Source organism: Asterias rubens, chromosome 18 (assembly GCF_902459465.1).
Source record: "Asterias rubens chromosome 18, eAstRub1.3, whole genome shotgun sequence".
NCBI classification, from domain to species: domain Eukaryota; kingdom Metazoa; phylum Echinodermata; class Asteroidea; order Forcipulatida; family Asteriidae; genus Asterias; species Asterias rubens.
The window spans coordinates 3,733,811-3,757,028 of record NC_047079.1 but is presented as its reverse complement, the minus strand read 5'-3'; the positions used below and the strand labels follow the sequence as shown (position 1 = coordinate 3,757,028).

The 23,218-nt window shown below is 39.5% G+C and overlaps 1 protein-coding gene across 8 annotated transcripts; it reads left to right on the top strand.

Annotated features, from left to right (window-relative positions):
• On the top strand, positions 1–18,985 carry LOC117302773. 8 transcript variants are annotated; one of them, XM_033786803.1, is made up of 15 exons: positions 1–368; positions 2,699–2,986; positions 3,343–3,541; positions 3,904–4,000; positions 4,619–4,873; positions 5,757–5,876; positions 6,022–6,141; positions 6,279–6,398; positions 6,536–6,655; positions 6,801–6,920; positions 7,054–7,380; positions 7,600–7,935; positions 8,738–11,376; positions 13,119–14,612; positions 15,948–18,985. In XM_033786803.1, exons 2-15 carry the CDS (start codon positions 2,751–2,753, stop codon positions 17,076–17,078), a joined length of 7,314 nt encoding a protein of 2,437 aa, XP_033642694.1. In that variant the 5' UTR covers positions 1–368; positions 2,699–2,750; the 3' UTR covers positions 17,079–18,985. The 8 variants fall into 8 exon arrangements, with proteins under 8 accessions (XP_033642694.1, XP_033642690.1, XP_033642692.1 ...); XM_033786799.1 differs by having other exon boundaries at positions 4,616–4,873; XM_033786801.1 differs by having other exon boundaries at positions 4,616–4,873; positions 8,738–11,392; positions 13,135–14,612.
• The last annotated feature ends 4,233 nt before the right edge of the window (positions 18,986–23,218 follow it).

The window sequence follows — 23,218 nt, the reverse complement described above, 5'->3', positions numbered from 1 at the left end:
CACATTGGCATAAGAGAGAGAGTGGAAGAAAAAGAGAGGTACGACCGACTAAACGACATTCCCGCGGAGATGAACAGTTCTCGGTTAACGTTTAAGGCAGCATTTCCAAGAATGATTTGAGAGCGAAGATAAGGCCTTTTTGATGTTCAAAGTTAACTACATGTAGGCTGCAACCTATGGGCTACATGTAGGCTAGCCCTGGCGGCATTACACTTTCGTATTCTACTACTTTCGTATTGTATCTGTGTACAGAGGAAGAGTCCTATATAGGGCTACGTGTAGGTCTACCAGTTTGCTTTACATGGTGTCGTTGACTATCTGTATGGCTGACTTCATTCGATTTCAACGGCAGTTTTGAGTCAATACAAGTAAGTTACCTTCTCATGATCATCCGTAACAAATGTTCATTCAAATAATGTTCACATTTTGTTAGGGTATCGCAGTGATAATAACTACATGTAGGCCTACACACATACAAATTAATTTAATAATATGCATAAAAAATAATAAATAAAAAAAATAAAAAAAGGAGGAAAAAAAACATGATTTCGCTATTGTTATACCCTAAAGTAGAAAACATTGTCTCGTAAAAGTAATGACATCATTTACACAAATCGTGTAAATCTATTTGGTCCGCGTAAAAACTTTAACTATGCACCAAACCGAAGCTTTATCGTGTGTTTTGGTTACGATTGACTTGTAGTTGGGATGGTGAGTAAAAAAAACCGAGTCTCAGTGTTCCAAATGATAGAGGGTAATTCATAATCACCCCACGACTGAGACCGCTTTATTTTGGACCCCTGAATTGAACATAGAATCTCTTTAAAAGGCAGTGGACACTATTGGTTATTACTCAAAATAATTTTTAGCATAACATTTTACTTGGTAACGAGCAATGGAGAGCTGATGATAGTATAAAACGATGTGAGAAACGGCTCCCTCTGAAGTAACGTAGTTTTCGAGAAATAAATAATTTTCCACGTGTTTGATTTCGAGACCTCAGAATTAGATATTGAGGTATCGAAATCAAGCATCTGAAAGCACACAACTGCGCGTGACAAGGGTGTTTTTTATTTCATTGTTATCTCGCAACTTCGACGACCAATTGAGCTAAAATTTTCACAGGTTTGTTATTTTGTGCATATTTTGAGATACAGCAAGTGAAAAGACTGGTCTTTGACAATTACCAATAGTGTCCATTGTCTTTAACCGCTGTAGAGCTTCCTATAGATTGTGTTATGAGTGATCCTTCCTGGTCACGCTCTGGAGTTTTGGTAATAATCTCAAAAACGCGATCATGACATTTCACAGGTTAATTTTAGTTTATACATCTAACATCTAGATTTATTTAGATTTATGCCAATCGAATGGTTCCTACAACCCAAGGTAAACATCATTTAACGGAAGGGTTTTTGAATCGGGTGACGTCACTGAAAAGTGGATCTGGAAGTTACAACAATAAACAACATTGACACACGTACAATGCACCTTTCCGGTGTTTTCATGGTTGTTTGTCTGCTTACAAAACAATAGCATGAGTTTGTCGACTGAAACTTAAAGACACTGGACACTATTTTGGTAATTGTCAAAGACCGGTCTTTTCACTTACTGTTTCTCAACATATGCACAAAATAACAAACCTGTGAAAATTTAAGCTCAATCGGTCCTCAAAGTTGCGAGATAAAAATGGAAGAAAAAAAACACCTTTGTCACACGAAGTTGTGTGCTTTCAGATGCTTGGTTTCGAGACCTCAAATTCTAAATTTGAGGTCTCAAAATCAAGTTCGTTAAAAATAACTTCTTTCTCGGAAACTACGTTACTTCTGAGGGAACCATTTCTCACAATGTTTTATACTATCAACCTCTCCCAATTACTCTTTACCAAGTAAGGTTTTATGCTAATAAGTAATTTGAGTAACTACCAATAGTGTCTACTGTCTTTAAAGGAAGATCCTCTCACTCGGTGATAAATAATTCCCAGACTATTTAAAAACACTCGTCGAAATCGACACACAGTGCAGGCCAAACTGGTCGCCAATATAAATATAACAAAATAAACTTAGGCTACTGTGTTGTTTGTTTATTTTAAGAGATTACAGTAAGGGGAAATATTTGGCAGTTTTTTAAGTTTAGAACGCCAAAAGAAAATGGCCTAGGCCTACATGAAATAGCAAAATCACAATTCCACCTTTTCATTCTATCCATCAATGTATACCCAAATAATAACACGTTTGGAATGTAGTTTTAGGCATTGTCATGTTAATCATATTTTTGGTTCAGCGTACCAGCCTCCTCCATTGTACCTGGGATCGGCCTTGGCAATAACTCTGAAGTTAACAAAAACACATTTTCTGTCAGACTTGTTAGGTACACAAATTTCACATACAATCAAATGATTAACGTCTGCATATATGAGCTGGGAATGCAACAAAGGAGGCATACCTTAACCCACGAAGGTTTCCCGGGGTCCTTCCGTGAGCCCTAGGGCATCGCTGACGCTTTTTCTTCATACTAAACAACAAAATACTTTAAAAACTGTCGTCAATTTATTTCTAAATAAAACATACAAGGGCTCAGAATGCAAGTTTTGCCCCTTTTATCGCTGCACGGTCGGCTGCGCATTGTTTGTCTGCGACGGAATTCTTTCAAGAAAAGTTCATACAAATTGATGACGAATGGGGCTCAGTTCCATTTTCAGAAGATTGAGTATTGATCTGTCTTCAGTGATAACATCCCAAAGCGCCATCAACATGTCTCAGCCATCTCTAAAACAGTGGTATGAAGACAGGAAGAGGTTGAGGGTCGACTATGATCATTCAAGGTCAAAACCAGTAGAGAGGAAAAACAAAATCAAGAAGAGTAGACAGGCGGCTTTTAAATCTGCATTAGCGGAGAGGACAACGCCATCGGGACAGTATCAAGACACCAAGACGAACACGTCAGATTCATCATTGGGCAAAGAACAATTCGGAGCACAAGAAAAAAGGTACCGTATAGTGCATTCACTCAAACAGAGCATCTAGAAGAAAGGCTGTATATGAATGGCCCACTTTGGAGTTTTCAAGGAGTTCCAAACTTTTGCCACCAGAGCCAAATATGGCCTGATGCGACGATTGTTTTTTTATGCAATAACTTATGTCAGTGAGACAAAAAGACTTTTTGTTAAAATAAAAGAAGGTCCGTCAATAAATAGTAATGCTTTTCTGCTCAATTACTATTTGAAAGGTTATATCTAAAACCTATTATTTAAGTTTCATTGTTATTACGAACAAATTATTTGTCTAATATCATATTGAGTATTTGAGGTTAAACCATACAATTTTCAATTTCTCATCTCTACAGAGACGAAGCCTCATCCCATAAAAGCAAAGACGCTCATCACATGATACAGATCTTTATCAAGACGCCCATCAACCCCAATACCCTCTGTCTACGACTCGATCACAAAACAACCGTCTCCGACCTGAAAGACACAATTCACAGGAAGTTGGCCATTCGTCCTGCATTGCAAAATCTGTACACTAACAACAAAAGGTTCAAGGTATGGTCTACGTAATACAAGTTTTGATTTATGAACCATTCACCTTTGTCTTTTTAAATTTGTCTAAATAAATCAAAGTGGTTTGTTTAATCTCACTTCGGGGAAGGGACAAGATGGGACCAAGAGTTATTTTTACAAAGGTTACTAAGTAGGAGAACAAATACTGGACGGTTAAAACGACGGCTCCTACCTTATCTTGAAATAATGTTAAAAATACAATTATTTGTTTCGCGAAAATATAGAGCAAAGATGAAACCCCGTACTGAAAACAACGGTTAATAATCCAAGCAAGACTGCGAGAATTCAAGGATTGTCGTTCATATAAGTACCAACAAAAAATCTTCCCCCCTTTATTTTCCCAGTTGTGTGACGCTTTGACTCTTCTGGATCTTGGCATTAAACCGGAGACAAACGTTGATCTAACACTAGCAGAAGGTTTGCTTGGTGGCGCCCCAACACGTGAGTAAAGTGCATTTTCATGACGTGTCAGTCCTTGTGTTGTTTTTCTCCACACAGTCAAATGAAATTCGTCCTTTTTTACAACTTTTTATTAGTTGATCATCAACAAAATGAAACTTAGGAACATTAATTATTCTAACGAAATCTTAAATTCAGTGACACTGTTTTGTTCACGCTGCATTGGATTTTTCATAATTTTATTTGTTGTCTTTTGCATGAAACAATGATGCAAAATGGCTATGAGAATTGGATGAGTTTGGTGGTGTTATGATCAAAATGTTTGGAAATTGTGTCATTTTGTACGCTATTATAAATAACAGTTCTTACTCTTGAGCTAATGGAGACAATTTCCGGTAAAAAATAGTGAAGCTAAAACTTACCCGAACGACGGGCGGGTTCATTTTGTGCTAGGAATTTTTGCGATAACCAACGTTTATAAGATGGAAAAGGAATCTTTACATTTATAGGAATTCCAATCCCTATTGATTTATTTTGTTTTTACAAAAATCTAACATTCTTGCATTCTTACAAGTAACAGTATTTGAGACAGACATTAATATTCCAATATAAGATTGTTCATTAGTGTTCCATTCTCTAAAATGTTTTGGCCTAAAGCAGTAGACAAGACACTGCTTCGGACTTTAGCGGTAAACCTCTGCAAGGACTGGCAGCATCTCGCAGTCAAGCTCAAGTTCAGACCAGCAGAGATTGGCAAGTTTGAACGCTTCGCTGAGAGCAGCCCAGAAGAACAGGCTCATCAGATGTTAGTTTCTTGGTTGGGTGAGCAGCAAGCTGATGACAGAGAAGCAGGGGAATGGTTGAGAAGTGCTTTGGCTCAAATAGGTCGTCGAGATTTGGCTGCAAGGATCCCAGGTTAGAATTATGGTTGGATTTTGTAATAATAAGGAATCATTATAATCGTCTCTCTGTATAGAAAAAAGAATCCGTGCATGCGACATACTATGTTTTCTTACTTGAATACTATTGATGACAAAAGCAGTCAGCGCATCATGGGATTTGCGTTTGGTTGTGGTTTGTTTTCTTTCTTTTATTACCAATATGAATATCACGATAACAAATGAGGGACAGACTGATAGGGGGAAGTTAGGCCTAATGGTAAGACGATCTTGAAGTGGTGTATTTATTAGGCACGAACTGGGCGCTGCTTTAATTGGCCCTTATCTGCATTAGTATTGTGTAAATATAATATGAGAACAAGAGGTTTAAATCTTGAACACAGTTTTTCATTTTATTTAATATCAATATCATCAGTTGTTTTGATTTGTCGTATCACAGTGAGCAGATAGTGGCTGACATAACATTCTTATAAAAACAAAGTCCATCATTAAAGGCAGTGGACACTATTGGTAAATACTCAAATGAAATATTAGCAGGAAACCTTACTTGGTAACGAGTAATGAGGAGAGGTTGATAGTATAAACGGTGTGAGAAACGGCTCCCTCTGAAGTGACCGTCGTAGTTTCCGAGAAAGGAGTAATTTTCCACGAATTTGATTTCGAGACCTCGGAATTAGATTTTATAAATAAGAAAGATATTATAAATAATAATTTTATGAATTATGCCAGCAATACTTTGTACCAAAATAAATTGCAGCTGCAGTATTTACTTATTTGAAGATACCTTTTTGTGTGGTTGTCATTCTGGTAGGTTATTCCCAAACATCCCAAGGAGCAGGTAACAAAAGGAAGTAAGATTTTACAATAAAACCCTTTGTGTGTTGTCATACTTCTTGTAGGTTACGAACCCACATCCCCAAGAGCAGGTAACAAAGGGAAGTCGCCGGATGCATCAGGAGTTGATAAGAAGAAACTACGAGTCCCTGAGGCAGACAGGACTGATTTGCCACAAACCTCAGGTAAACTTTCCAATCATGAATTATGTCATCAATACGATGAAACAAGTAAAACATTGCGGCAGGCAGGTTGTTTTGTTTGTGGCATGTTTTTTTGTTAGTAAGATTTTACAATAAAACCCTTTGTGTGTTGTCATACTTCTTGTAGGTTACGAACCCACATCCCCAAGAGCAGGTAACAAAGAGAAGTCGCCGGATGCATCAGTAGTTGATGAGAAGAAACAACGAGTCCCTGAGGCAGACATGACTGATTTGCCACAAACCTCACGTAAACCTTCCACTCATGAATTATTACGTTGAAACAAGTACAACATCACGGCAGGCAGGTTATTTTGTTTGTGGCATGTTATTTTGTTAGTAAGACTTTACAATAAAACCCTTTGTGTGTTGTCATACTTCTTGTAGGTTACGAACCCACATCCCCAAGAGCAGGTAACAAAGAGAAGTCGCCGGATGCATCAGTAGTTGATGAGAAGAAACAACGAGTCCCTGAGGCAGACATGACTGATTTGTCACAAACCTCAGGTAAACCTTCCACTCATGAATGATTACGTTGAAACAAGTACAACATCACGGCAGGCAGGTTATTTTGTTTGTGGCATGTTATTTTGTTAGTAAGACTTTACAATAAAACCCTTTGTGTGTTGTCATACTTCTTGTAGGTTACGAACCCACATCCCCAAGAGCAGGTAACAAAGGGAAGTCGCCGGATGCATCAGTAGTTGGTGAGAAGAAACAACGAGTCCCTGAGGCAGACATGACTGATTTGCCACAAACCTCAGGTAAACCTTCCAATCATGAATTATGTCATCAATACGTTGAAACAAGTAAAACATCACGGCAGGCAGGTTATTTTGTTCGTGGCATGTTCTTTGTCAGTAAGATTTTACAATAAAACCCTTTGTGTGTTGTCATACTTCTTCGTAGGTTACGAACCCACATCCCCAAGAGCAGGTAACAAAGAGAAGTCACCGGATGCATCAGATACTGATGAGAAGAGACTACGAGTCCCTGGGGCAGACAGGACTGATTCGACACAAACATCAGGTAAACCTTTTAACCATGAGTTATGTCATCCAGCAATACGTTGAAACAAGTAACACATTGCGGCAGGCATGTTTTTTTAATTTTATTTTATTTTACGATAAAACCCTTTGTTTGGTTGTCATTCGTCTTGTAGGTTTTGTACCCACATCCCCAAGAGCAGGTAGCAAGAGGCAGTCACCAGAACATCAGTCAACATCCGATGCATCAGGTATTAATGAGATGTTAGGAGTCGTAGCTAGGAATATTGGAAAGGATTGGAAGCAACTCGGCACTTCTTTAGGCATTAAAGCTGCACAGATTGACACATATCCAATTGACCATCCAAATGACGTCAGAGAGCAGATCTATCAAATGCTGTGTGATTGGGTGTGGAAACAAACAAGCCAAAAGGAGGCTGAAGACGTGTTGATCGAGACGCTTCTCAAACTCGGCCGCGCTGACATTGTTCAAGAGTTACCAGGTTAGTAAAATCACACCTTGTTGTTGCTCCTGTTTGTCTCCAGGGAACATGGTGCCGTTGCCCCTTGGCTTAACTTTACTAGTGAAAACTGTCAGCGACATCTTTCCTTCAATTCGAGTTAATTAAGCAAAACTTTATCGAATAAAATGGAGACCAGATATATTATTTGATTGATAGGATAAATTAAAACACAATTTCTGTTTGCTTTTCTCCGTTAAGGTAATGCAAGCACATCCCAAGGAGCAAGTAAGATAGACGAAGTTCACTGCAGGCAGCCAAAGGAACATCAGTCAATAACCGATACATCAGATATTAGTGAGAAGAAGTTAGGAGACCTTGCTGAGCATATTGGAAAAGATTGGAAGCGACTCGCAACTTGTCTGGGTATTACAGCTGCAAAGATTGACAGATACCAACTCGATTATCCAAATGAAATCAATCAACAAGTCTTCCGGATGCTTCTGGATTGGTGCAGACATGACCCAGAGGCGGCTGAAGATGGATTGAAAGAGGCGCTTAAAGAAATCGGCCGTACTGACATTCTCAAACTATTAGGTATGCCTTATTTTAAAAACTTAAAAAGTATCAGTTTTCCTTTTGGTTTAAAGACCTGCTTGAATGAAAATTTCAAGTCATTAATTTTGCTGAATTTCATTTAAAATAGTTTCAATGAATAAGGAAATCGATTCATATGATTATAAATAGATTTTAATTGTGTAAAACAAAAAATATCTCGAATACCCTTATCCAGCGATTTTCTGAGACATTTGCAAAAAGCTCCGTACGTAATCACTCTCAAAACGTCATAGTTGGGAGCTCCAATTTGTAAAGCCGCTTTGTTGCAGCGTGGATGTATAACTCACACAAATGACGTCAGCGACATTGTCCTTTGACACGCGCCGTCAACGGCAGAAGTGCTTTTAGTTTTTCAAAACCTTTAGGTTGGGGCCTGACAATATTACGAAAAATTCAGAAGTGTACACATATAAACATTTATTTACTTAAAATGGTGAACAAGTGCATTATAAACAAGTTAAAATACCATTTCCGTTAAAAACACACCGCTCCGGTAGCTGTTAAAAGTTTACATAAAAAGTCCTATCCCCTTAAGGTGATCCCTATTCTGGCGGTTCATAGGTTGTATTGTAAAATCCCTGGCTTCGCGGCACTTCAGGCTGCAGGCCTGTGGCTTTCTGACTGGCACCCTGAACTCAGATGGTAACAAAATATTGAGACCACTAGCATTTAAGATCTAGATTGAGGACTTGAGAGAGTGCCGGACGTCGTATACAGGTTCAAGTTCCACACTAATATTTTGTTCTTTATTTAACCCAGAGTTGCTTAATATTGTTCACAGGTGAGATGGAGCTGCCCTCCAAAGCGTTGGTTAAAACTTTGGTGAGTCATTACAAGGAGACGCTGAAAGTGACCACACACCCTGCATATAAGGATATGGCTGTTGATATGGATCAACTTTATGTAAGTTTAGAACTTTTGCAAGAAACAAACCAACCCAATCAGCCAACCATATTGAAGTCATGTTTCAGTCAAGAAAAACATAAAACAGATCACACAATACACATTGACGCTAAAGGCGAACACGAGATCGATAAAACGCAAACGGCTTTTAAGACAATTCCTCTCAAGTCATACGAAGACATCCTAAGCTTGGATAAGAACAGAATCTTAATCACCGCTGAAAGTGGGTATGGTAAATCAACGCTTCTAAAAAAGATAGCTTATGACTGGGCTGTTTTACAGACTGATACTTACTCGACCCACCAAAAACAAGAGTCACCTCTGTCAAAGTATAAGCTCGTCTTTTTGTTGGAAATAAACAAAATGGAGGTCAATTTCAACATAACGGATGAAGTATTTTCTCAAATATTGTCTCAAAACGAGTTTGGGAAAAAGAATCTTGAAAAATACGTAACACAACACCCAGAGAATGTGCTAATTCTTCTTGATGGAGCAGACGAAATCTCATTCGAGAGACTACAAAGGGCAAATGAAGACTTCAGTGTTAGCAACGTCCTCTCATTCAAGTTGCTTAAACGCTGTAAGACAATTGTAACAAGTCGTCAATCTACAGCTCTTAAGTTACTGAAGTGCAATCCAGATTTCACAAGAGTAAACATAGTTGGGTTTGATGACAAAAATAAGCAAGAATATGTTCGTAAATACTTCAGCAACTACGATTCCCAACACCATGATCATGTTCTTTCTGAAATAAATAAATCGGAAACACTCCGAAGTTTAGGGGAGATTCCTCTGTTTCTTTGGCTGATGTGTTCATCATTAACACAGGTCAAAAGTCGACTACCTGACAGGATTACAGAACTGCTTCATCTCGCAATCAGGGTATTCTACGATCAAAAGAAGAGCAAAGATCGCACATCCAGTCCCTCCAAGAAAATAACGGATAAGAGGTTTAATGGACTGATCGTCAAACTTGGGCGGGTTGCACTTGAACGTTCGATGTTAAAAGGCCATGCACAAAATTCCTTCGCGGTTTCAGAGTTAAATTCAAATGACCTTGTTACTTTTGGATGTGAAGTCGGCTTGCTGACTCGAGTGCAGTTCATGCACGGTATAGAAAAGGTTCAACAAGTCCAATTCCACCACATGATATTCATGCAGTTTTGTTGTTCCGTTTACCTGTCTGGTTTGGCAGAATCGAATTCTGATAGGTTTTACGAGTACATGTTAAAATTGTTAGACGTAGAAAGAAATGAATATTTAATTCGTTTCTGCAGCGGGAGATGCAAGAAAGCTGCAGAATGTATGATAGAGCTGACCAGAAAGCACCTCTCAGTTTACAATAAAAACACTCCTGTTGAATGTGAGAGGTATGTATATTTACATAGGATAATGATGTTGGTTTTGTTTGAAGCCAAGCTTGGTTCGACTATTAAAAACCTCACACAAGATGAGTGGGTAAGATTCCCGTATAAGCTGAAAGGAGAAGACCTCTTGGCTGCATATTATTTCATTCGAAACCTACCAAAACGATCTAGTCTTCATCATGTTTCACATTTAACGATTATGTGTCAAGGACAAACCGATTTAGATCTCCTGAAACAAGTTATGGCTAGAACAAAGTGTGATTTATCATTAGAAGTAGTTGGAGTCAACATGAACGACAAGATTCATCAACTCAAAAACATGTCTGCATTTGTAACATCACTCTCGTTAAGAGATTGTAAGTTAAGCTGTGTCTCTGTCCCTGAACTTTTCAAGTTATTTCAATTAGCTACCAAATTAAATACAGTTTGTTTGAGTGGAAACAATTTGCAAGGTTTGAAATCAGAGCAGATACCTCGTATTCATTCCTTGGAGAACTTGATACTAGATGGGTGTAAGCTGACGAAGGATGATATCGGGCCACTTTTCTCAATCGTGGCTGCTGCAGGTAGTGTAAGGAAACTATATATTGTGGGAAACGATCTCCGTGGTGTTAAAAGAGAACAGATAACTCCAGTTTCTTCCTTGAAGGAATTGCATCTGTACTCGTGTAGTATACAGAGTGAAGATATTGGGTCAGTTTTCTCCATCGTGGCCGCTGCAGGTAGTGTAACAACACTTGTTCTTAAAGATAACGATCTCCATGGTATTAAGGGGGGCCAGATAACTCCAGTATCTTCCTTGAAGACATTCTATCTACTCTCGTGTGGTATACAGAGTGATGATATTGGGCCAGTTTTCTCCATCGTGGCTGCTGCAGGTAGTGTAAGGAAACTATATATTGTGGGAAACGATCTCCGTGGTGTTAAAAGAGAACAGATAACTCCAGTTTCTTCCTTGAAGGAATTGCATCTGTACTCGTGTAGTATACAGAGTGAAGATATTGGGTCAGTTTTCTCCATCGTGGCCGCTGCAGGTAGTGTAACAACACTTGTTCTTAAAGATAACGATCTCCATGGTATTAAGGGGGGCCAGATAACTCCAGTATCTTCCTTGAAGACATTCTATCTATGCGCGTGTGGTATACAGAGTGATGATATCGGGCCACTTTTCTCAATCGTGGCTGCTGCAGGTAGTGTAAGGAAACTATATATTGTGGGAAACGATCTCCGTGGTGTTAAAAGAGAACAGATAACTCCAGTTTCTTCCTTGAAGGAATTGCATCTGTACTCGTGTAGTATACCCACCAAAAACAAGAGTCACCTCTGTCAAAGTAGCTCGTCTTTTTGTTGGAAATAAACAAAATGGAGGTCAATTTCAACATAACGGATGAAGTATTTTCTCAAATATTGTCTCAAAACGAGTTTGGGAAAAAGAATCTTGAAAAATACGTAACACAACACCCAGAGAATGTGCTAATTCTTCTTGATGGAGCAGACGAAATCTCATTCGAGAGACTACAAAGGGCAAATGAAGACTTCAGTGTTAGCAACGTCCTCTCATTCAAGTTGCTTAAACGCTGTAAGACAATTGTAACAAGTCGTCAATCTACAGCTCTTAAGTTACTGAAGTGCAATCCAGATTTCACAAGAGTAAACATAGTTGGGTTTGATGACAAAAATAAGCAAGAATATGTTCGTAAATACTTCAGCAACTACGATTCCCAACACCATGATCATGTTCTTTCTGAAATAAATAAATCGGAAACACTCCGAAGTTTAGGGGAGATTCCTCTGTTTCTTTGGCTGATGTGTTCATCATTAACACAGGTCAAAAGTCGACTACCTGACAGGATTACAGAACTGCTTCATCTCGCAATCAGGGTATTCTACGATCAAAAGAAGAGCAAAGATCGCACATCCAGTCCCTCCAAGAAAATAACGGAAGAGAGGTTTAATGGACTGATCGTCAAACTTGGGCGGGTTGCACTTGAACGTTCGATGTTAAAAGGCCATGCACAAAATTCCTTCGCGGTTTCAGAGTTAAATTCAAATGACCTTGTTACTTTTGGATGTGAAGTCGGCTTGCTGACTCGAGTGCAGTTCATGCACGGTATAGAAAAGGTTCAACAAGTCCAATTCCACCACATGATATTCATGCAGTTTTGTTGTTCCGTTTACCTGTCTGGTTTGGCAGAATCGAATTCTGATAGGTTTTACGAGTACATGTTAAAATTGTTAGACGTAGAAAGAAATGAATATTTAATTCGTTTCTGCAGCGGGAGAAGCAAGAAAGCTGCAGAATGTATGATAGAGCTGACCAGAAAGCACCTCTCAGTTTACAATAAAAACACTCCTGTTGAATGTGAGAGGTATGTATATTTACATAGGATAATGATGTTGGTTTTGTTTGAAGCCAAGCTAGGTTCGACTGTAAAAAACCTCGCACAAGATGAGTGGGTAAGATTCCCATATGAGCTGAAAGGAGAAGACCTCTTGGCTGCACATTATTTCATTCAAAACCTACCAAAACGATTTAGTCTTCATCATGTTTCACATTTAACGATTATCTGTCAAGGACAAACCGATTTAGATCTCCTGGAACAAATAATGGCTAGAACAAAGTGTGATTTATCATTAGAAGTAAATGGAGTCAACATGAACGACATGATTCATCAACTCAAAAGCATGTCTGCATTTGTAACATCACTCTGGTTAAGAGATTGTCAGTTAAACTGTGTCTCTGTCCCTGAACTTTTCAGGTTATTTCAGTTAGCTACCAAATTAAAAACAGTTTGTTTGAGTGGAAACAATTTGCAAGGTTTGAAATCAGAGCAGATACCTCGTATTCATTCCTTGGAGAACTTGATACTAGATGGGTGTAAGCTGACGAAGGATGATATCGGGCCACTTTTCTCAATCGTGGCTGCTGCAGGTAGTGTAAGGAAACTATATATTGTGGGAAACGATCTCCGTGGTGTTAAAAGAGAACAGATAACTCCAGTTTCTTCCTTGAAGGAATTGCATCTGTACTCGTGTAGTATACAGAGTGAAGATATTGGGTCAGTTTTCTCCATCGTGGCCGCTGCAGGTAGTGTAACAACACTTGTTCTTAAAGATAACGATCTCCATGGTATTAAGGGGGGCCAGATAACTCCAGTATCTTCCTTGAAGACATTCTATCTACTCTCGTGTGGTATACAGAGTGATGATATTGGGCCAGTTTTCTCCATCGTGGCTGCTGCAGGTAGTGTAACAACACTTGTTCTTAAAGATAACGATCTCCATGGTATTAAGGGGGGCCAGATAACTCCAGTATCTTCCTTGAAGACATTCTATCTATGCGCGTGTGGTATACAGAGTGATGATATCGGGCCACTTTTCTCAATCGTGGCTGCTGCAGGTAGGGTAAGGAAACTATATATTGTGGGAAACGATCTCCGTGGTGTTAAAAGAGAACAGATAACTCCAGTTTCTTCCTTGAAGGAATTGCATCTGTACTCGTGTAGTATACAGAGTGAAGATATTGGGTCAGTTTTCTCTATCGTGGCCGCTGCAGGTAGTGTAACAACACTTGTTCTTAAAGATAACGATCTCCATGGTATTAAGGGGGGCCAGATAACTCCAGTATCTTCCTTGAAGACATTCTATCTATGCGCGTGTGGTATACAGAGTGATGATATTGGGCCAGTTTTCTCCATCGTGGCTGCTGCAGGTAGTGTAACAACACTTGTTCTAGAGGATAACGATCTCCATGGTATTAAGGGGGACCAGATAACTCCTGTTTCTCCCTTAAAGAAATTGGAACTGTCTGCGTGTGGTATACAGAGTGATGATATTGGGCCAGTTTTCTCCATCGTGGCTGCTGCAGGTAGTGTAACGACACTTGTTCTAAAGGATAACGATCTCCATGGTATTAAGGGGGACCAGATAACTCCTGTTTCTTCCTTGACGGAATTGAATCTATCCGCGTGTGGTTTACAGAGTGATGATATTGGGCCAGTTTTCTCTATCGTGGCTGCTGCAGGTAGTGTAACCACACTTGTTATACATGACAACGATCTTCATGGTATTAAGGGGGACCAGATAACTCCAGTTTCTTCCGTGAAGGAAGTGCATCTATACGCGTGTGGTATACAGAGTGATGATATTGGGTCAGTTTTCTCCGTCGTGGCTGCTGCAGGTAGTGTAACGACACTTGCTCTAAAGGATAACGATCTCCATGGTATTAAGGGGGACCAGATAACTCCTGTTTCTCCCCTAAAGAATTTGCATCTGCTATCGTGTGGTATACAGAGTGATGATATTGGGTCAGTTTTCTCCATTGTGGCCGCTGCAGGTAGTGTAACAACACTTGCTCTAAAGGATAACGATCTCCATGGTATTAAGGCGCCTTGTCAAAACGTCCCGGGCGTTCCTCCGCTGACAGTCTGCGGACTGGACAGCAAATACCGCCGTTGCTAAGGACCTCGGACAGTCCGCGGAAGAACGGCCATGTGCGTTGAAGCGCGGCGAAGTTAATGAGCTATCCTTGCCGGGCGCTATTGTTAGTATAACAATAAGTTCATGAATAAACAAGTTGTATTTTCAGGTCACGAATATCAGCGGCTTGGACGCGGACCGGCCGTGCTCTTCCAGAACAATACATTTTCTACTCACGAATACCATCCTCCTGGAAGCGGACAGGCCGCAACGACAAGACAATTACACCATCCAGTGCATGTGATAATCAGGGAACGATTTCGCCTGTATCACATCGCAATTTGTGATACAATTTTGATGATTTGCTATGCAATTGTAAAAAGTGCATCGCAAATGTTGCGATCCAATTTGCGAAGCATAATTTGCAACATTTATGCTTGAAACAAAAATATCGATTTTTAACTTGAAACCATTCACATTATTAATCAATATTTTCCCGCAAGAAAAACGATGCTAAATTAATAAGAAATCACCCCCGCCGCGACTACTAAACGTTTTCTTCCATGATGTTGAATACAATATGCTGCTCTGGCAGTAGGGCAAAATCGACCAATGAAAACATTCGTTACGCGCTTTATGGAAATTCAACAGCCAATAGAAACACCGGTCTCTGAAACTGTGGCTTCCTCCCCCTCACACATTGGACAAACCAGACTATCTGGTTGTTTTGACATGGAGACACACTCGCACAGGTGTGTATATTTGTTCATTGGTGACGGTGACTTGGGATTTAATAAATAAGAAACTAATGTTTTCCGCTGGGAAAGTAAGAACGAACAGTTAAAATTGTCACCTGGATACTCTGACCCACTTGGAACGGAGTTTGCACGTAGCCTGGAACTTTTGTCAGTCGAAGCCGGGAATAAAGACAACCATTTTTAAAATTCGTGTCTTGGTTATGTAGGCCCAACCAAGTCTTAAAAGTCACACATTGGAGGAAATGGATTTTAGTTACACATCCACCCTCGCTTTGCTTTTTAATCTGCAAATTAAGGTAAAACCATTGTTGACCACCTACGTTCCTCCGCGGTTCCGCCGGTCAGCTCATAAGCTGGACCTTACAATGGCCGACCGGTAGCTCCGCGGAGTCCCCGGAATATTCATGTTTATTGACATGTAAATGAGCCGTCGTGGCCGTGGACATGCCCGGTTGCTACGGGTTCTTTTGTTACAAAAATCCGCGGACTCACGCAGAATGCACGCGGAATGGAACGGCTTGGACGTTTTGACAAGGCGCCTAAGGGGGAACAGATAACTCCTGTTTCTTCCTTGAAGGAATTCCATTTATACGCGTGTGGTTTACAGAGTGATGATATTGGGTCAGTTTTCTCCATCATGGCTGCTGCAGGTAGTGTAACGACACTTGTTCTAGAGGATAACGATCTCCATGGTATTAAGGGGGACCAGATAACTCCTGTTTCTCCCTTAAAGAAATTGCATCTGCTATCGTGTGGTATACAGAGTGATGATATTGGGTCAGTTTTCTCCATCATGGCTGCTGCAGGTAGTGTAACGACACTTTTTCTAGAGGATAACGATCTCCATGGTATTAAGGGGGAACATATAACTCCTGTTTCTTCCTTGAAGGAATTCCATTTATACGCGTGTGGTTTACAGAGTGATGATATTGGGTCAGTTTTCTCCATTGTGGCCGCTGCAGGTAGTGTAACAACACTTGCTCTAAAGGATAACGATCTCCATGGTATTAAGGGGGAACAGATAACTCCTGTTTCTTCCTTGAAGGAATTCCATTTATACGCGTGTGGTTTACAGAGTGATGATATTGGGTCAGTTTTCTCCATCATGGCTGCTGCAGGTAGTGTAACGACACTTTTTCTAGAGGATAACGATCTCCATGGTAATAAGGGGGACCAGATAACCCCTGTTTCTTCCTTGAAGGAATTATATCTACTTGCGAGTGGTATACATATTGATGATATTGGGTCAGTTTTCTCCATCGTGGCCGCTGCTGGTAGTGTAACGACACTTTTTCTAAAGGATAACGATCTCCATGGTATTAAGGGGGACCAGATAACTCCTGTTTCTTCCTTGAAGGAATTGCATCTGTACTCGTGTGGTATACAGAGTGATGATATTGGGGCAGTTTTTTCCATCGCTGCTTCTGCAGGTAGTATTGAGATGATTTGGCTCAATGCAAATAATCTGCGTGGTATTGAGGGGGAGCAGATAGTTCCCGTTCCTTCATTGAAGTACTTGGGTCTAGATGATTGTGGTCTGCAGGACGATGACTTAAAGGTGTTCTCATTGGCTCTGCAAATGGACATCAACGGTTCCCAACTTTTAAGACCTACCCATTTACAGCTCCTTTATCGTTTCGTTGTGGCTCAATCTTTGTTTATAGGATGGCGATAAATTAAGGCAGTCAGCTTGTTCGTTCACCACGGATTTGCATTCGTATACTGACTACTATTTGCTTACAGTAAACGCAGGTGTGTCGGCCGGTTTACCCGTTCTATACTGGTTAGCATTGCTAAATAAACAAGACATTCACCGTGAGCACCATTTGGCATGTAAGGTGTTACGCAAGGACATTATCATCATCATTAGTGAGGCTGTGTGTGGGGGTGTGTGTAGCCCTCCTCATGTAAACGACCATTATATTTCTTGCAGTTCTGGTCCATGTTGTTCATGCATAAACCCTGATGTCATCTCTCCATCTTCTACTTCTTTTCCTTTGTCCTGCCCTGTCATTGGTTGCCAATCCATGATTCGTGTTGTCCATTTGTTGTCATTTCTTCGGGCAATGTATCCAGCCCATCTCCATTTAGCTAATTTTATTGTCCTTTTGATGTCTCCATACTCCAGTCTTCTTTTGTATTTCTGTGCATTTAATCCTGTCTCTTATTGAGATATGTAGCATATGACTTTCCATTGCATGAGTTGGGCGGAGTTTTTGTTCTATCAGTTTTGCTGCTCCTTACTGTTATTGTTGGTTAGCACACACTGATCATACACTTTATTCTTATAAGTGCATTAGGAATGTTCTTATCGCCCAGTATTCCTCGGTTTCGTCCAAAGGAGCTCTACTCTGCCTTAATTCTAGTTGACACTTCATCTTTAGTGTTGTCGTTCATTTTTACTGTTTGGACCAGATATTTGTATTCATTGACTCTGTTGATCTCCTCTTACTTAAATTGACCAATAATAAAACAGCGTACAGTTTTGACAAGGTATACGTGCTTCGTCGCGGCATTGCGTGCTCTTTCATAATAGCACGAGGCACATGCAGTGCTGCATTTTGAGAGAATGAAAACAAGCAATGAAAACATCTTCATTGAGTTGATTTGTAAGCAACGTTTATCTTCTGTTCCCCTCTTAAGAACAAACTCTACCAGGCAAGAAGATATACACACATGGTGTTACCGCACACCAGTTGATACCGTGCATCGCCTAAAATCACATCATCGTTTATCTAACCAGTCACCTTAAAATCTTCTTGAAGCCTGCAGACGTGTTTATTTTGCAATGCTGGCCCCTTCCTACTGATCATATTAACATTACAAGAAGTAATCTTTTGTAAAACATCTCCGTATTGGTTAGGGTGCAGTTATTACAGCATTAAGTAAATTTATATAAATGTCAATTGAGTAACCATCGTACTAAAAACTACAAAACGTAATCTTTGTAAAAAATCTCCGTTTTGATGGGCGCGCGGCAGTTCTTACTGTAAAAAATAAATCACGATTTGCGTATAGTACAGTATAAAGTAAACTGTTGTTTTGAGACTCACATCAATCAACATAATATCAATCGTTTTGTGAAAAACAACCAGTCTGTCTGTGACAGTCCAATTTATTACTCAACATATAATAACGGCATTTGGCTTTGTATGCTTAAAAGTGGTAAGGGCAACTGTGTTAATTATAATGTATGACACATTTACTTTCACACCATCGAATATTTAATTTGGAGTGTAAAATAATGTACGAGTGTATAATGATTTATAACTACATGTAAATAGCATATAAGCTTTCCTAATGATAAAAACAATGGCCTTCCACATTTGCATGTGAAGCATTGAGGTGTACCTTCTTGTACTACAATATAACAGAATGTGCACATATTACAAATAATGTACGAGTGTATAGGATTTATAACTACATGTAAATAGCATATAAGCTTTCCTAACGATAAAAACAACATCCTTCCATATTTGCATGTGAAGCATTGAGGTGTATCTTCTTGTGCTACAATAGAAAATGATATGCACACATTACAAGGTACAATAATAATAATAAAGAAAGCTCCTCTCTAAGACAGTTTAAGTGTATCTTGAAGACAAATCTCTTTTTTGTAATAACTTGTATTTTTCATCGTATGCGTGCGTAACGACACGGTAAGTAGAGCCGGTCCTGTAATAAATAAAGGACGAGCATTCGCCAAAATACAATCAATGATAATAAAGGCAATCAATGACAGCAAAATATCAAACAAACTTCTCCTATATAGGTTTAATGGTAACCCATAGCAAACAACACAAAAAGTGACAACACTACAGTACACAATACATGTAGTCTACATTACACAATGCACAAAGTTCACAAAAAGGTCACCACACAGAGGCTAATAGCGGACGCACGTGTGACGGTGCTGCCTGGCAAGACACACATATTTTTTACAAATAATCCGATCCAAACATGACCCTAAAAATCACAGTAATTCATGTATAACAGAGGGTCAAAACAAAAAATAATACTCACAGATAGCTCAATAAACTTAGCCCTCCCAGATAAATGGCTTTTCGGAGCATGGCCAGAGCCATGCTGCCTATAAAAAAAAAAAGAATTACCACTCCAAAAAAGTATGTGCTCTTTCAAGACAAAGCTATTGAAAAAGAGAGTGATTGTCACGTGACAATCCCAAAAGTTAACTTTTTAGAAGTTCAACAATGAGGGCGCACTTGGCGGATCCTTACACATGTTGTAGTTCTTACTGTATTTTCTGAATTTGTTGTATTAAACAGTCCTGGGTCTTGTTCCACTCTTTCTTATTCCAAAAGCGCTTTGAGACTTCATTGTTAGTATGTGCTTTATACAATGGTTCATTATTATTATTATTATTATTATCAAAAATGTTAATATTTGTTGCCTTACAGGGTATCAGTTTGATTGGAAATTCAACTTCACATATTTTGCGAGGCAAAACAAGTATTTTTTGCGAGAGAAATTTGGTAATTTATAATTAAGGGGAACAAAATTTGCCAAGGTGGAAAAATCAATGAGCTATACATATACTGACACACATTGGCTAGGCACGGTTAAATCTAGCAAATCAAACACATACAGTGACTTATGCACTGTGTAACTTTAGTTGTGTCACTTTAACGGTTGTATTTTGTTTAGAAAACAAACTAAAAGGAACACGTTGCCTTGGATCGGACGAGTTGGTCTATAAAACGCGTTTGAAACCGTTTGTTATGAAATGCATTTGGTTAGAAAGATGTTTTAAAAGTAGAATATAATGATCCACACAAGTATCACTCAAAATTGCACAGTTTTCTTTCACGTCACGAACTAACACGATCGGCCATTATGGGAGTCAACAATTTGACTCCCATAAATGGCCGATCGTGTTAGTCGACGATGTAAAAAGAAAACCACTCATTTTCGAGGCATATTTTTGTAGATCATTGTATTAAACTTGTACAACATCTTTCTACCCATATGCATTTTATAACAAACGGTTTCAGAACGCTTTTCAAAGACCAACTCGACCGATCCAAGGCAACGTGTCCCTTTAATTAAAGGCAGTGGACACTGTTGGTAATTACTCAAAATCATTATTGGCATAAAACCTTACTTTGTAACGAGTAATGGGGGAGGTTGATTGTATAAAATATTGTGAGAAACAGCTCCCTCTGAAGTGACCTAGTTTTGGAGAAAGGAGTAACTTTCCACGAATTTGATTTCGAGACCTCAAGTTTAGAACTTGAGGTCTCGAAATCAACCATCTAAACGCACACAACTTCGTGTGACAAGGGTGTTTTTTCTTTCGTAGTTATCTTGCAACTCCAACGACCGATCGAGCTCAAATTTTCACAGGTTTATTATTTTATGCATATGTTGAGATACACCAAGAGAGAAGACTGGTTTTTGATGACAAATACCAATAGTGTATACTGTCTTTTAGTAACATTTTAAGTTTAACGGAGATTGGGAAGCGATTTTCTTTAATATTTACGTCTGACTGAATCAATATTGTGAAATATTTTCAAGATGGCAGCTGTCAGAGGGAACCGCTGTTGTGCTATCTGATTTTCTTTTTTAAGGGTTTGGGTACTTGTATGTTCAACGCATTGACCAGTTCTGGTATTTAAACACCAGCTTGAAATGTGTTTTGATTGGTCAGAGGTGATGTGTGGGTGTAGGCTGTTAAACATCACCTTGGACCAATCAAAAAACAGACATGGAAAGCTAACTTTTCTTACATGTGTAATTTGTACAGTGTATTTGTGTGAAATAAATGTAGGTGAAAGATGATTATGGTTGAGGGGTGATCTAGGCTAGATGCCACTCCATGGCACTGTTCACGAGCCTCGAAGTGTGACGTCAGATGTTCAGGATAAAATAAAAAATGCCTCTGATAACGTTGTTATGGTTTATTGAGGGCGCTGTTGGAGTCACTTGGTTTTGGGGGTGCACCACACTACAAAATAATAATACAAGGGGGGGGGGGGGTACTCATTTAAAGTGGTTTGGTATATAATTACGCTGTGGTTGGCAGGCATTCATGTGCCGGTGTCCCAGAGAAATTTGTCCGCGAGTGTTATGTCCCCCCCCCCCAATAAGGAAAACGAACAAGGGCTGAAGGAGATTAATTCAAAAGAGGGCGCTATCAAAAGAAGCGTGTACACCGGTTGCGCACACAGGTCACCGGTTGGGGGAAGGGGGGGGGGGGGTGCACAGAATCTCCTGCCACACCGGTGTCATAGGGAAGTCTGTCCACGGAGATTCTGTCCCCCATATGGAAAACTATAACATAGGCTGCTGAAGGAGGAAAATTCAAAAGAGGGCGCTGTCAGAAGAGGCTTGTACACATTGGGGTCCATTGGGGGGGGGGGATCTCCTACCACACCGGTGTCATTCATAACAGGGAAATCTACCCGCGGAGATTCTGTCCTCTGATTTATTATGGGAAACTGTAGTATCAAGGGCTGAAGGATGAAAACAAAAGAGATTATGTTTGATTTCAGGCATATGAAGAGAGGTGAACCTTCAGCAAATAGTATTACCCTCGTTGGACAGGATATTGACATTGTGCAAAATTACAAATACCTGGGTACAATAATCGACAATCAATTAAATTGGAGTAACCATTGCTCGCAGCGCTCATCACAAAGGGCTGTCGGTTAATGTATTTTTTGCGTAAATTGAACTATTTTCATGTAGACAATGAATTACTAATGATTTTGTGGTTTGGTACAATGGAGCAAGAAAACAAGATACTGGTAAAAGGAAACGGGTTGTGAAACAAGCATCAAAAATCCTAGGGATAGACATCGATCTTGATGAAACTTGCAAAAATAAGGTTCTAGCTAAAGCAGAGGCTGTTGTATGTAACACCAACCATCCATTAAACAAATTCTTCATCAAACTTAGAAGTAGTAGGAGATGGCAGTCATTTAGGTGCAAAACAAACAGGTACCTCAACTCCTTCATCCCATACTCCGTCCGTCTCCTCAACCGTGTTTAACTACGTTGTTTACTTTCTGCTTAGATGTAGTTTTCAGTATAATTAATTTGTGGTTTATTAGTAATGTAGTTTTCTGATTAATTAATATTTCCAGTAGTTTATTTATGATTGTGTGTTATTTATTTTTCTTTCTGTATTGCATGTATTCATACAGAGTTTCCTACATGGTGGGACAAAATAAAATTGAATTGAATTGAATTGAATTGAATTGAATGATAATTCGAAAGGGAGTGCTATCAAAAGAAGTTTGTAAACATGGCACCTTTTTGGGGGACAGTCTCCTGGCACGCCGGTGTCACAGGGTGGTCTGTTTGCGGGGTTCTGTCCTATTTTGAGTAATTAACATGAGCGTCCAACAGTGACTACAATGCTTACTATTATTTGTAGTGCCTTGTTGATAGAGGTAATAAACATGATTCCACAACGTTTATGTTAACAATAAACTATTCTTGTCTTTATTGTCCACTCTTTAAAGGGATGGACACTATTGGTAATTATTCAAAATAGTTATTAGCGAAAACCTTACTGGAGTACGCCAACAGCGTTTGGTGCCCCTACTTGAAGAGGGACATTAACAAGTTAGAAAAGGTGCAACGGAGGGCAACCAAAATTGTTCCATCTTTAAGGGATTTGCCATATGAAACAAGGCTGCTACTCCTTGATCTCCCAACACTTGCCTACAGAAGATTGCGGGGTGACCTCATTCAAGTTTTCAAAGTGATGCATGGGTTCCAGGATGTCCATCCAGATAAGCTATTTGACATGTCAAGAAATGTAAAGGGTCTAAGGGGCCATGATCT